General features: G+C 38.0%; 1 protein-coding gene across 3 annotated transcripts in view; it reads right to left on the reverse strand.

Moving 5' to 3' along the window:
• ARHGAP29 (Rho GTPase activating protein 29) overlaps positions 1 to 15,309 on the reverse strand; it is a gene marked incomplete at both ends in the record, with an annotated part of 68,804 nt that extends 53,495 nt beyond the window's left edge. For 2 of the 3 annotated variants that reach the window (XM_080692599.1, XM_080692598.1), the window contains 2 exons: positions 1,120 to 1,254; positions 15,105 to 15,309. In XM_080692599.1, coding sequence (XP_080548725.1) covers positions 1,120 to 1,254; positions 15,105 to 15,309 — 340 coding nt within the window. Of the gene's footprint in view, positions 1 to 1,119; positions 1,255 to 15,065 lie in introns of all 3 variants that reach the window. The other variant, XM_080692597.1, reaches the window with a different exon arrangement.
• Positions 15,310 to 15,998: the final 689 nt, after the last annotated feature.

Consider the following 15,998-nt stretch of genomic DNA (forward strand, 5'->3'; position numbering starts at 1 on the left):
AACTCGTGTGTGTGTGTGTGTGTGTGTGTGTGTGTGTGTGCGTGTGTGTGGTACTGGGGATGGAACCCAGGGGCATTCTACCTCTGAGCTACACCCCCAGCCCTATTTTTAATTCTTTACTTTGATACAAGATATCACTAAGTTACAAAGGGCCTCACTAAGTAGCTGAAGCTGTTCTCCAACCACAACCCTCCTGTTTCAGCCTCCCAAATGCTGGGATTACAAGCATGCGCCACCACTCTTGGCAATGTTCCAACTCTTGATTCTGTTTGAGCATGTATATGCTATGTAAACACACATACATACATATGATAAACTTATTTTACAATTTTAAATTCATTCTTGTATCTTAAAATAAGCCTTCCTTTTCTCCATTTGGTTCATCTAACAAACTAGAGTCACTACAAATGACCATTTTCCAACATTACTTGTCTTCAAATAACAAAGGATTCTAATAAATGACCTCAAAATAGCATGAACTCATTCACAAAACTAAAATTTTAAAAATCAGTTGTTTGTCTTGAGGATTTTTACAGTGTTTGCTGCTAAGTAAAGTTTTAATTTTTTTATGTGTATTCAGGTACTGGATGGAGATTGAACCAAGGGGCATCTACTGCCAAACTACACTTATAGCCTGTCTTAATTTTTGTTTTGAAACAGGTTTTCACTAGAGTACTGAAAGGCTTGCTAAAGTTTTTTTTGTTTTTTTTAGTACTGGGGATGGACCCCAAGGGGGCATTCTACCCACGCCATTCCCCCAGCCCTATTTTTTATTCTTTATTTTGAAACAGCGTCTCACTGAATTGTGGAGGTCCTCACTAAGTAGCTGAGGCTGGCCATGAACCACGATCCTCCTGTCTCAGCCCCCCGAAAGCTAGGATTACAAGCGTGCGCCATCACGCCCAACTTAAAGTTTTAATTTTTAAGAGGAAGAAATTTTTAGGTGTGACTCAGTATTTAATATTCAAATATTTAAATATCAAAGTATATATAACTCTTCGCTGACACACATCATACAAATTCCATAAAAAGATATGGCTATATGGTCATTATGGGCGAAAATGTATCACGTGGATACTTTTTGCCCACAGCAACCCACTTTTAACATATTTTCCTTACCTTTCACTTTTGTAGTAAGCATTTCTGCTGCATTCTGAAGATCAACAGAATTGAGATTCTGGTGCTTATTCATTACAGACTTTAAAACACGGAGAAGTTCATCCAGACGTATATGAATGACTTCTTTATAGCAGTCTTTAAAAAGAAAAAAAAAATTTTTAAATTTGTTTCCAAAGTTCCAGAAATTAAAAATAAAAAAGATTGTGTTGAACCACATTTCAAGTAGAAAGCACTGGATCCACAATTTTTACCTACTATACACTTCTATTTTCATAATTGCAATTCTATACAATTTATATAACCTTCAGGAAATCCTTAGTCACTTAAATTCATTAAGAATTTCAAAGGCGCTCACAGTTATAGTCAATTTAGCACTGCTTTTTTCAGTTTTCTCAGTACACATAAACTCTCCAGATTTCCTTTGAGGCAATTATACACAGTGTTCCCTGTCTTACAGTTTTTACTATTATATATTTAATACACATGTAACAAAGTGAAAAGCCCTAAAAAGTCTGATAAGTTAACTGTTTTTTGTTTTTGTTTTTTTGCAGTACTGGGGATGGAAACCAGGAACATTCTACCTCTGAGCTACACCCCCAGCCCTATTTTTTATTCTATATTTTGAAACAAGATCTCACTAAGTTGCAAAGAGCCTCACTAAGTAGCTGAGGCTGGCCACGAACCACGACCCTCTGGTCTCAGCCTCCCAAAAGCTAGGATTAAAAGAGTGCACCATGCCAGGCGTGGTGGCGCACGCTTGTAATCTCCAGGCTTGGGAGGTGAAGATAGGAGTATTGCGCAGGTTCAAAGCCAGCCGCGCTGGTTTAAGAGACCCTGTTTCCAAATTTAAAAAGTATAAAAAATAGGTCTGGAAGTGTAGCCTGGAGGTAGAAGGACTTCCAAGAACCCCAGTACCACCAAAACAAAAAACAACAACAACAAAAAAAAAAAATGCACCACCACTCCTGGTCTAAGTTAACTGGTATTTTAAAAAACATATATGAAGTTTCTACATTAGACCAGATCTTTGCATTAATTATCAATTATTAGAAAAGTTACCCATGTGTGTGTACATATGTCATCATTTGACCTGCACATTTAAAAAACTATAATATAAATCTATATTATAAGAAACACATCTTTAATGAACTTTCATACTTTTTAGAAAAACTTAGTTACTTGCTAATGATGAAAAGTTAGGGGACCATTTTAAAATTTCTGGATTTCTGACAATCCTTAAAAAGAATGATTTAGTTATACCAGGCCTACCTTCTTCCTTAGCCACAGGGGTGAAACAAAGCAGTGCGGCTCTCTTAGATGTGTATTTCCTCCAGGACACACTAGTCTAATCCCAGCCTACTCTGTTCATTTATCCCACCCCTGGTGAAAGGGATGTAGATAAGAATTTCAAAGCCTCTGTAAATATGGTGACCATGTAATTCATCATTCAAATCAGAATATGTTTGTAAAAAGGAGGGTGCTATTTGTTTGTTTGTTTATTTATTTATACTGGGAATGGAACCCAGGGGCATTCTTCCTCTGAGCTAGACCCCAGCCCTATTTTTTATTCTTTATTTTGAAACAGGGTCTCACTTAGTTGCAAAGGGCCTCACTAAGTAGCTGAGCTGTACACGAACCATGATCCTCTTGTCTCAGCCTCCCAAATGCGGGGATTACAAGTGTGCGCCACCACGCCCAGCTGAGGGTGCTCTTTATAATCATGCTAATACAACAAACATATTCTAGATTATCATTCCAAGCAAACTAGAACATTCAATCACCCTACCTTTAAAACCCTAAAGTAACCCCCACAAATTTGAAAAGATAACCACCTTAAACATAGTATTCTGCTATAATTTTCCTTTCTGTAGCTTTACACAGCTCTGGTATTTAATAATGGTTAACACTATTAGGTGCTTAGCATGTGCTAGGCATTCTTAAAAACACTTAAGGGATATTGTCTGATTAATGTTCACATCAATATTATTAGGTAGATAATCTAAAAATCTCCATTGTATAGATGAGAAAACTAAGGCATATCTGGGGTTATCAAGTTATTAAACTACAGAGACAGAATCTCAACCCAGGGCCTGTAATTCTAGAATCCAAGATCTTAATGTTACATTGTCTCTTACTGAAATAGCCTAAAAAAACATTTTAAAAATATAGTGTAATAATTATCACCCTTTTCCAGAAACACTCTAAAACAATTGCCAGAAAGAAAAATTGGAGGATAAAAAAAAAAAAAAAAGAAATATTCTACCATCATCCATCAAATACTCTTCATTAACAGCACTTTTTTTCCCCCCAAAATTGATGAAAGTTTTTGTTTCTTAGCTTGGCTATTTTAGTGTTAAATCAATTCACATTTTTTCTTGCTCTTCCATGCCAGTGGGGAGAGGGGGACTGATTAATAACATTCTTTTTTTTTTTTTAGGGTAACATAATTAATTCTATTTTGGGTATACCCTGCAATTTAACAATTCCACTTCAAGAAATAAACCCCAAGGAAATTCTTGGACATATATTAACAAGATACACATGGAAGACTGTTCACTGAGACATTGTTCATAACAGCAATAATCTGGGAATAACTCAAAGGCTCATGACCAGGAAAGTAGTAGTAGTTATTCCCAGCACTAACCTGGGAATAACTAAGAGCACTTTCAAGAGTGAGAGAAATCTATAGGAAGAGAAGAACAAGTAAAGTGGAGGCAAGAGAAGGAGCCAGGTGTATCAGAGCAAAGAGTATACCAGGCAGAAGCAACAAAGAAGAGTATTCCAGGTAGTGCTGGAAGCAGAGAGAACATAGTACCTTCCAGGAGAAGATCTGATTCTTTACCCAACAAATTTTACTTACGGGGATTGGCGGGGAGGGGGGGGGGGAATAAGTGCTATCCTAAGTAACTTTTAAAAATGAGTAGTCCTGCCGGGCGTGGTGGTGCATGTTTGTAATCCCCGTGCTTGGGAGGCAGAGACAGGAGGATCGCGCAGGTTTGAAGCCAGCCGCATGCACTGGCTTAAGAGACCCTGTTTCCAAATTAAAAAAAACAGGTCTGGGAGTGTAGCAAGGAGATAAAAAGGTTTCCAGGAACCCCAGTACCACCAAAAAAAAAAAAAAAAAAAAAAAGTCCATAAGACAAAAGGCAAAGGAAATGCATAAATGCATATGAGTACTGTATTCCAGATGAAAATGTTTATTCAGTGGAAATTTGGGTTTACAATCTTAGCACTGCTACATATGGATACCAAATATGAACAACTGAATAAATAGATGACAGATGGTAGGAGTCTGGGATCTCACTGTTGGAGTGGAAAGGTAGAAATAAACAGGAGAGGAGTCCTTAATAGTTCATGTACTGATGGATTTAAATTGGATATTTCAGCTGGGCGTGGTGGCACATGCTTGTAATCCCCGCGCTTGGGAGGCTGAGACAGGAAGATCGCATAGGTTCAAAGCCAGCCTCAGCTACTTAGTGAGGCTCTCAGCAACTATAGTGAGACCCTGTTTCCAAATAAAATGGAAAATAGGCCTGGAGTATAGCCCGGAGGTAGAAAGTCTCTGGGTTCCACCCCCAGTACCAAAAAAAAAAAAAAAAAAAAAAGGATATTTCAGTAAGAAGTGGTATTTAGCTTAATACAGATACAGATGGCTACATAAAAAATATTTATAGGTATGTGTATGGACACATGGGTTAGTATGCACATTATGCATTTCTTTATTCTGTCAGCTGAGAGGACCTACTCTAGTAGTAACACACACATACCTAGCACAGATCTTAGTTCCTAATACCACTGTTCAATAAAAAGAACCAGAGCTCCTTGGAGAAATGGATGATTCTAAGACAGGGGCAGGAAATGCATAAGCTGAGTCAAAAGCATCTTGTAGTTCCAGAAAATAAAGAAGAGCCAAAAAAAAAAAAAAAGTGAGCAAAGTATGTCAAAGGTGTACAATAGTCAACTGAAAGAGTTCCCACTGAAATAGTTAAAGAAATAATCTAGTATGAAGTAAACATCTATGAGTTTATCTGATATAAATTACTAAATAATAAATGGAGAACAAATCTCTTATATAAAGAACACTAAGCACTTTATGTAGATACTTTGTCCTCAAGGAAGTAAAGATAACTCCCTTTGTGGATATACTTAGTAATTTCTTCTGGGGTACAGTATACATGGGAGGACAAAACCAGTAACTTTACAGTTGAGAAACTTGACAACACTACCTAAAATAGTTATCAAGGTCAACAACAATAATGTTGACAGCAAGTACCCCTGATATGATGTGATAAAATGACACTTTGTATCTGTGATCTCACTCCTAATGTTTCATAACCCCAGTCTAATCATGAAAAAAACAAAAAATTCTAATCAAGGGCATTCTCCAGAATATCTGTCCAGTACTCCTTAAAATGTTCCTTACCAAAAATGAGAAAAGTTTGAGAACTTAAGAGCCAAGGAGGACCTAAGGAGACACAACAGCTAAATGTAATAAGATAGGATTCTGAAAGAGAAAAAGAGAACAATATTTAGAAACTTTAATACACTATGGGCTTTAGTTACCATTACTGGTTATGATTAGATATTGGCTCATTAAGAGCTGGGAGTGGTGGCGCACACTTGTAATCCCAGCATTTGGGAGGCTGAGAAAGAAAGGTCACGGTTCGAGGTCAGCCTCAGCTACCTAGTGAGGCCCTTTGCAGCTCAGTGAGACCCTATTTCAAAATAAAAAATAAAAATATAGGGCTGGGGGTGTAGCTTGGGGGTAGAATGCCCCTGGGTTCTATACCCAGTACTGCAAAATAAAAGAAAAAAAGAATAATAATAAAAAAAAAAAGAATAAAAGCATTTCTCCACTTTCCCACAGGGGATTCATCACACTTTCCTGGGGTAACCCAGTATTATGTCTTGAGCCTTATTTTTTTCAGAATAGTCTATTGCTACCCAATAAATGGGAAGGTTCTACACCATTAGCCTTTTTCATTTATTTATTTGAAACAGGGTCTCACTAGGTTGCTGAGTCTCACTAGATTGATGAGGCTGTCCTCAAACCTGCAAATCCTCTTGTCTCAGCCTCCCACTTACAGGAATTACAGGCCTGCGCCACCATATCCAGCTTATTAATTCATCTTAAACTCTCCAGGAAAGCAATGAAAACAATTAGGAGGGGGAAAGTGTCAAAACTCATTACTAAAAAACTCCTTTTTCTATAATGATTTTTAAATTTATTTTATTATATATATATATATATTATTTATTATTTCTTTTGTAATCATACATCACTTTGGAATACAAGACTTGAGAGGATATACAAGCACATATCATCCAATAAGCCCTCATCTAATCCCCATCCCATTCCCTCCCCCTCCATCGATCCCATGCTTAATTGATAATTATCTTTGATATATTTGTTTACACACCTCATGAGTTTTTTAAAGAGATTCCATCCTCTCCCATCCCCTCCCCTCTGATTGGTCACCTTAATTGCTTCTCAATAGGGCCTTTTCTACTACTCGACCTCCTCCTGTTACCCTTTTCCTCCTAGTTCTTGCTAATTAGGGGAAGCATCTGGATTTTATTTTCTGTGCTATTTCTATGTGCAAGCCACATTGCAAGTACCGATCCCACTCTTGACGGCCCCAGTAGTGGCCTGGCCACCCAGGGGACTCTTATCCCGACCTAGCTGGCTCCAGCACCGGCTTTCCTCATGGGAGCCCCTGATCCTGGCCTCGCTAGCCCCTGCACAGAACTAACCCCTCAGCTGGCTCAGCTCCCGGCCTTAGAGGCCCCAGCACCGGCCTAGACTCACAACAGGCTCCAATCCCGGCCTCGCTGGCCTTGGCACCAGCCTTACCCCTCTGCAGAGTCCGATCCCAGCCTTGGAGGTCCCAGCACCAGTCTTGCCTCACGGAAGGCTCCAATCCCAACCTTGCTGGCCCCGGCACCGGCCTAACCCCTCGGCTGGGGCCGATCCTTGTCTCGGAGGCCTCAGTAGTGGCCTTGCCTCACAGCAGGCTCCGAACCCGGCCTGGTTGGCCCTGGCACTGACCTCACCCCTCGGCAGGCTCCAATCCCGGCCTTGGAGGCCCCAGCACAGGCCATACCTCAAGGCAGGCTCCGATACTGGCCTCACTGGCCCTGGCACTGGTCTAACCCCTCGGCAGGCTCCTATCCAGGCCTCGGAGGCCCTGGCACCGGCCTTGCCTCACAACAGGCTCCGATACCGGCCTCGATGGCCCCGGTATTGGCCTAACCCCTCGGCAAGCTCTGATCCCCACCTTGGAGGCCTCAGCACTTGCCTTGCCTCGCAGCAGGCTTCGATCCCGACCTCAGAGGCCCCAGCACCAGCCTTGTCTCACAGCAGGCTCTGTCCCCAGCCTTGCTGGCCCTGGCACCGGCTTAAACCCTTAGCAGGCTTCGAACCTGGCCTCGGAGGCCCCAGCACTGGCCTTGCCTCATGGCATGCTCCAATCCCGGCCTCGCTGGCCCCGGCACCGACCTAACCCCTCAGCAGGCTCCAATCCCGGCCTCGGAGGCCCCATCACCTGCCTTGCCTCATGGCAGGCTCCAATCTGAGCCCCCTCTTCACCCAGCAGGTTATCCCACGTTCCCGAGGTGCGTGGTGGTAGTATCCCACCTCTGAGGTAATTTCTTCAAAAGTTCCAGGTGTATTACGTCAGATCTCTGCCTCCCCTGAGTACTTTCCGCTGCCAATGAGACTGTCTCCACCCTTTCAAATCTTTCCCAAGCTCTTTTCCCATACTGCACAATGTCCAGTGTTCCAAAGCATGTGTGACAGTAGCATTTGACCTTTGGGGTAATTTCTTCAGAGGATCAGGGTGAGTTGGATCAGATGTCTTCCTCTCCCAAAGACAAGTCTCCACCGCCATTTCGGCCACTGCTGCCGCCACCGCCTTCCTCCTAGGTCTCCGCTAGACTCTCTCCTTACAGGTGATGTCCAGGATTCTTAAAGATGTAGAGAAGCCTCAGTCCTCCTTCGCGGGGAATTTTTCCAAAAGTTCCAGTTCAGATGTTTATGTTTTGTCTGCATCTCCAATATTCTAGCTGCCGCCTTGGCCATCTTAACCCCTCTGAATATTTTTCTTTTTTCTTTTCCCTTTTTTTTTTTTTTTTTTTTTAAAGAAGAGAGTATGTATGGTTTGGGGAGGATGTGAGTTCAGGCACTTGGTAATGATGAAAAATTTTTTTCATTCCGGGTGTGTGGGGTAGGGGTCGCCTAAGGGTGCCCTGCCAGCGCCTGCCCATCCACCCACGGACAGGGATAGGCGACCCCGATTTTTAAATTTATAGGATAAAAATGAAGCACCAGGAACAGCAGCTTCATCTAGCTACCTGGTGACTATAAAAATAATAGACAACACTACAAATAAAACACTCTTTTTTTACATATATGGATTCACTTAGTCTTCACAAAAATCCAGTGATGTAGATACTATTATTTCTTTTTAACAGATGTAGAAACCGAGGCACAAAGAAGAGAAAAACCTGCCCTGGGTTACAGATAAGCAGCAAATGGCAAAAACTTCATATATTCTGGCTCTAAAAATCTGCAATCTTATCCATTATGATATATTGCCACATGGTTAAGAAGAGTTCAATGACAGATACTCAGCAATGCATAATGTGACCAACTTTAATGAATGACATTGAATATGTAGTTGCTACTATAAATCGTGTTAAATTACATAAACAATTCTAGGCAAGCAAAGTGAGGATCACAGTCCCCTAAGAACTGGTACAGGTACAATAAACGAGCTGCCTCCATTTCATACTTCATTCCTCAAAGATCTATTTGACATTTTCCAGTCACTAAGCTAAAACCTAGTAACATCCACATTAACTTCTCCTAAGTGATTTCTTTTAGAAATGTACTTCTAAAAGACAGAGCAGGGCACATCTGGGGCCAGCAACTTAACGTTTCTAATATTTCACAAAACTTGTGGCACACTGTAAGGTTGAAATTAAGAGCTATCAATAGTAAAATTAACCTCACTGAAATTTGTCTAAAATATTTATCTATCTTCCTATATATTCATTAACCCTAGGAAAAATGAATTAATCTAGATTTCAAATTTAAGTACAAACGTATGCATATTCTTTGGCATCCAAATATGCCATTTAATAATACTAAACTTTTCATATAACTCTTATTGTTCCAATAAAATTTGCTTAGAAAGTTAACATAATTCTGACTACAGTTATCTAGCTGTAACTACTATAGTTTTGTAAGTCTATGACTTAGAATTCCTAAGTATAGAGTTTATGAGGTCAGAGATATTTTTACAAACTTAAATTAGAAGGCATTTTCTTAAAAATTAGAGAATTTAAGTAGTTTATTTAAAATTGATGACAAAAGTTTATTTTCCCTTCTAGCCTACTTAAAACCCACCAAACCAATAAAACCACCTCAACAACAAGAAAAAAAGTTTATCTTCCCTTCTTAGCCTATTTAAAACCCCAGCAAGCCAGGCAAGGTGGTTATAATCCCAGCATTTGGAAGGCTGAGACTGTAGGATCGTGGTTCGCAGACAGCCTCAGCTACTAGTGAGACCCTCTGCAACTTAGTGAGACCCTGTTTCAAAAATAAAGACTAGGCGAGGCATGGTGGCACATGCTTGTAATCCCAGCACTTGGGAGACTGAGACAGGAGGATTGCGTGGGTTGGAAGCCAGCCTCAACTACTCTGTGAGGCTCTCGGCAACTCAGTGAGACCTTGTTTCCAAATAAAATATAAAATAGGTCTGGCAGTGTAGCCCAGAGGTAGAAAGCCCCTGGGTTCCATCCCCAGTATCACAAAAACAAAACAAAAAAAAAGAAGAAGAAAAAATAGATTGGGGGTATAGCCCAGAGGTAGAATGCCCCTGGGTTCCATCCCCAGTACCACAAAAATAATAATAATAATAATAATAATAATAATAATAATAATAATACCCATCAAACCAAAAAACCACCTGAACAACAAGGCATCATAGTCTTTACAGTAAACTTTCAATGAAATCCATTTTTAAAAGGTACCAGCTAATCAAAAAGGCAAAACTACAAGAAGTAAAAGGTGCTTTTTCTAACAACTATTTTATAATGAAAATTGACAATTACAAACACTGAGTAGCAAAAAAAAAAAAAATTAGGCATTTTGCATCATTCTTTCTAGTTTAATTAAAAAGCCTTGCATTTCAAACTCACAGATTTTGAGCTTCCTTGAATGATGTTTTCTATTTGGAAAAAGGGCAGTATATCAAAGACACGCATTAAAATTACTGTGTAAGCTAAAAGAACATTTAAAAATCTGTTATGTGGAATTTTGAACACATTATTCCTTGAGAGGGGCTACTATAAACCTGAATTGGTACTTACGCTACACATATACTAATCTACAGTATTATAATTAAACACAAAGTGTGTATTCATTAGTGAGTACCTTCAGTGTTTTAATATAATATGCAAACTTTACCCCTGTAATTATTCATAATGCACCTTAATGATACTGGATAGAGATCTAAAGATTCAAATTCCATATCAGCTACTTAAGTAAGACTATGAGGTAACCTCTCCCTGGAAGTAAGTCATGGAAAGAGAATCACTATCAGTTATTCCATCAAAATAAGAATAAACTATTTTCTTAGTACTCATATCTCTCACAGTAAGCTCTTCATTTTATATGTAAATTTTAAAAATTAGAGAAAAAATATCTCAATGCTGTTGCTTTGATGGGAACATTTTTTTTTTTCTAATCAGTTCCTCTACAACTACTATATTATAAGCTTCTTAGTCCCACTTGGAAAACTCTCATAAACACATTTAACATATAGCTATCATAAAAATCACAAACAAATACTTAACTGTCTTCTTCAGTTCCAACTATTAATATTCAGAAAAATGTACAATCTCCAATTCTAGTTAAATTTTTATATTTTTATTTATTTATTTACTTATTGCACTCCTGGGGATGGAACTCAAGGGCACTGTACCTCTGAGCTACACCTCCAGCCCTAATTTTTTAGTCTCTTTACTTTTGAAACAGGGTCTCACTGAGTTGCGAAGGGCCTCACTAGGTAGCTGAGGCTGTTCATGACCTGCAATCCTCCTGTCTTAGCCTCCCAAATGCTGAGATTACAAGCCTGTGCCACCACACCCAGCTACAATTTCAGTTAAATTTTCAATCACGAAATTATAAAACTGATATCATCTGGTGCAAGTGCCTCATTCTTAATAAAAGATTAAATGACTTGCTTAAGCCATATTTCAAAAGCAATACTAGAACCAGGAATACTAGAACTAGGCCTACAACCTAAATAATGTAAGCTCTTTCCAAGCATTTTCTGACATCCTTTACTACCAATTTAACCAAATTATATAACCTAAGTTGGAAATGCTTTACTGATACAAATAAAGAAGGAAATAAAAATAATGTATATTTCCATATACATCCAGCAGTTATTTTATTGCTCCAAAAGCAATAAAAAGAAGGGGATTCCAAATAAACTATTTCCATGTAAAAATTTTAAATATTTGCTTCAATAATTTTGCTAGATTTCCTTTAAATGCTACAGAAATAAAAAAAAAACTTTATAATAATAAGTCTATACCTGCACTATCCAAAAGAAATTTCTGAAATGGTGACAATTTTCTGTAGCTTCACTCTCCAATAAGGTAGTCACCAGCCACATGTGCTCCTGAGCACATGAAAGGTGAACGCTATAATGGAGGAGCAAAATTTTTAATTTTAATTAAATTTAGGTAATCATGTCTCATAAGGAAACTGAGCAGTGTTTATAATTTATAGACTGCTTGCCTTGTGAAGCAGCCATGATAGCATGGGAAGAATATACCATTCTGCATTAAAGGCCTCTAGGCTCCAAATGAGGCCCTTATTTATCCGCAATTAGAGGTTAACAAAAATTATATAATCTTAGTTATACGTATACCTCATTAGTGAAATATGGCTAAAAGTACCTGCCTTTGTGAAGACTGAGTGATTAAATTTATCTATTATGTAAAAATATTCTAAAAGTGAAAAGAGCCTCATGTAATTATATAGGTTGACTATCCCTTACTGAAATGCTTGGGACCAGGGTGTTTCAGATTTCAGATTTTTAAATATTTGCATACACTTGGCCAGTTCAGCATCCTTAATCTGAAAATCTAAATACAAATCCCAAATGTTCTTTTGAAACTTTTTGATTTCCATAGTGCTCCAAAGTTTTAACTTTTTGGGTTAGGGATGCTCAAACAATACGTCATATCTGTAACTAGTTTGGGGAAGAAAATATATGGCCATAAACCAATCATAAAACTATTAATTTAAGTCTAGCCTCAAAGGAATGGTTAAACACCTAAGGCAACAAACAGCCAAGTGACTTTTCACATTAGTGCCTCATTACTATTACAGTATAAACTTTAAAATGGTATTCTGATTAGACAAATGGTAACTTAATTGTCTATCCATATTCTTTTTCTTTTTCAGTACTGGGGATGGAAACCAGGGGCATTCTACCTCTGAGCTACACCCCCAGCTCTCTTCTTATTCATTACTTTGAAACAGGGTCTTGCTGAGTTGCAAAGGGCCTCAGTAAGTAGCTGAGGTTGTCCTCAGTGATCCTTCTGTCTCAGCCCTCCAAATACACCTGGCTCCACATTCTTTTTTTTTTTTTTTTTGGCGGTACTGGGGATAGAACCATAGAACCCAGGGGTATTTCACCTCTGCACTACACCCCCAGCCCTAATTTTTATTCTTTATTTTGATTACTAGTGGTACTTCTAGCTTGCTTAATGAAAAGACATATATTTTATTTCAGTGAATAAATATATTTCCATATACATCCAGGTATCTCAAAGGATAGTTTCCTTCTGTATCTTATTACCATTTTTCTCTTTTATCACTTAGGATCAGCTTTCAATCCTCTTCTTTCCTAGTTTCTGAATTGCCTACTCATAAATTAAAACGCATAAAAATTTTTTTGGAGATAAAAAGTGGTCCAACTAGTCTTCAATTGCCACCGTGTTAAATGTGTGAAACAAGGAGTACTTCTGTAAAATGAGGATTTTAAAGGATCTAAATCTCCTAAGGAAAATAAATAACAACAAATAGAAATCCTAACTAAAAATATTGCTTATATTATTAAAAACTTATTTAAACTCATACCTTAAGTAAAATCATTATTTTACTCTAAACTGAGGTAAACAATTTGTCAACTAATAGATTATTTTAAATTTCACTTTAAAAATGAACCCAGTAATATTATCCATCAAAAAAAATTTTTACTAAGCCAGGCGTGGTGGCCCACGTAATCCAGCATTCGGGAGGCTGAGACTGGAGGATCGTGGTTTGCAGACAGCCTCAGCTACTAGTGAGACTCTCTGCAATTTAGTAAGACCCTGTTTCAATATAAAGACTAGGCCAGGCGTGGTGGCGCATGCTTGAAATCCCAGCATTTGGGAGGCTGAGACAGGAGGATCATGGTTCGACAACAGCCTTAGCTACTACTTAGTGAGGCCCTCTGCAACTCAGTGAGACCCTGTTTCAAAATAAGGAATAAAGGCTGGGCGTGGTGGCAAATACTTGTAATCCCCGTGCTTGGGAGGCAGAGACAGGAGGATCCCACAGGTTTGAAGCCAGCCTCTCTGGCTTAAGAGACCCTGTTTCCAAATAAATAGGTCCGGGAGTATTGCTCAGAGGTAGAAGGGTTCCAAGAACCCCAGTACCACCAAAAAAAAAAAAAAAAAAAAAAAAAAAAAAAAGAATTTATTGCAAAGCTACATTTTTCAAGTAAATGGAAGATGTCATTTTGATAAGAAATTTGTTACAACTATAATGATTAATATATTAAATATATCTTTTCAGCTGGGCGTGGTGTCGCACGCTTGTAATCCCGTGTTTGGGAGGCTGAGACAGGAGGATAGCACAGCTTCGAAGCCAGCCTCAGCTACTAAGTGAGGCTCTCAGCAACTTACTGAGACCCTGTTTCCAAATAAAACTATAAAATAGGTCTGGGAGCATAGCCTGGAGGTAGAAAAGCCCCTGGGTTCCACCCCCAGTACCTCTGTTCTAAAACTATTTACATATTTTCAAAAGAATGACATGTGATTGTTCTTTTAAGGAAAATTTTGAGGCATCAGTTACTTGGGGAATTTTAACTTGAAAATTATAGCTAGGCTAAAAATAAACCTTTAAATTTAGTACAAGTAAAAGATATGATTTTAGATTCTGTTTATCAAAATGCATATTAAAAATAACTTATACACAGAAATACTGATTGAAATCTTACAAATTTCTATGAAAGCCCAGGTATTATAAGTGCCCCTGGAAATCTTCATTTTCTATATTTAATCTAACATTAGAAATATGAAAATAAACTGCTACTTATCACAAAAGAATAGAAACTGTCTATTATCACTGATATAAAATTTAGATATTAAAGAAATACTAAAAGTTGAAAAACTAAGGTACTAAGATCAAGTAAATGATGTATATAGTCAAGTCCCATTTTCCATTTCTAACAAGACAGAATAAATTCTGTGATTATCTCTTAATTCAAGAAGAGATTATATAGCAGCAAAACAGAATTAAGTTTGATTGTTGGGGAAAATTCTGTCATTTGAGATTCAACATGGCAAAAGACCGATGGATACGCTGTGTTGCCATTTGCAAGAAGGTTAAAATTCCAGTGGTATCCACCTATGTAAACTGGACCTAAATGCTGGGAAACAAACACTGATTTTTCTTTTTTGTACTCTTATTCCCCCATAGTAACCAAAGTACTTATTATGTACTACACTATTATCTGATTATAAAATGGTTTACATTGTGAACATCAAACATTTGCTGCAAATTAAGTCAACAAATAAATAAAGCAAAATAATATCCCATTTCTACCATTGTGTACACACTTATCTGCACCTAGATTGACATTTAAAATTTTACGAACCATCTAGTAAGAATAATAGGGGAAAAAAAGTTGACAAACCTGAAAGAATGGCTTCTTTCAAATATAGTAACATATGGGAGAACTTCCTGATATCATTCACCAACTCCTTGATGTAATCCGGATCAAAAATGGAGTTGGAACTTACAGACTTGAGCCCCATTTTAGAAGTTGTAACATCAGTAGACAGTTGGCCTGATGCCCAAACACGTTTTTTCTTTGCCTTTATCTGTTTGTGAGCAATCATTCTCTCATGTAACAGTCAGAAAAACTGAAATCCTGAAAGGGGGCAAAAACAAAAACAAAAAAGAGAGAAAGACAGACAAATCAGCCAGGAAAATATACTAGGTTATCACAAATAGCCCACAGCCCACCACAGTATTGCATTTTTTATTTTAAAAAATATTTTATTATAAATAAAAGCAGCTTCAATTTATTAAGTGTCAATAATTCTGACAACTCAATGATATGCAAACTACCATTCTTTTCATTTCACAAGTGAAGAACCTAAGGTTGAGAGGTTAAAATCTGTCTAGACTCTCAACTGATAAATGATAAATTGAGAGTTAAACCTAGACCTGTCTTAACATCACAAATTAAGAAGAATTAATAATTTCCTCATAATTACTATGTGTAGATTTTTTTTTCTTAAAGTGGCACAGGAATTGAACCCAGGGGCATTCTACCTTGGAGCTACACTCCCAGCCCCATTTTATTTTTATATGGAGCAGGGTCTTAAATTGATGAGAGTCTTACTACCTGCTGAGACTGTCTTCGAACCTGTGATTCTCCTGTCTCAGCCTTTCAAGTACTAGGATTACAAGTGTGCGTCACCATGCCTAGCTTGTAAAGAATTTTTTTAATTGTAAAAGTTGTCCTGAAAAATCACTTACTAGAAGATAACATTTCACTCTGTAACATCATCTTCAAAATAAA

This window comes from Muscardinus avellanarius (assembly GCF_963383645.1).
Source record: "Muscardinus avellanarius genome assembly, chromosome: 3".
Classification (NCBI taxonomy): Eukaryota; Metazoa; Chordata; class Mammalia; order Rodentia; family Gliridae; genus Muscardinus; species Muscardinus avellanarius.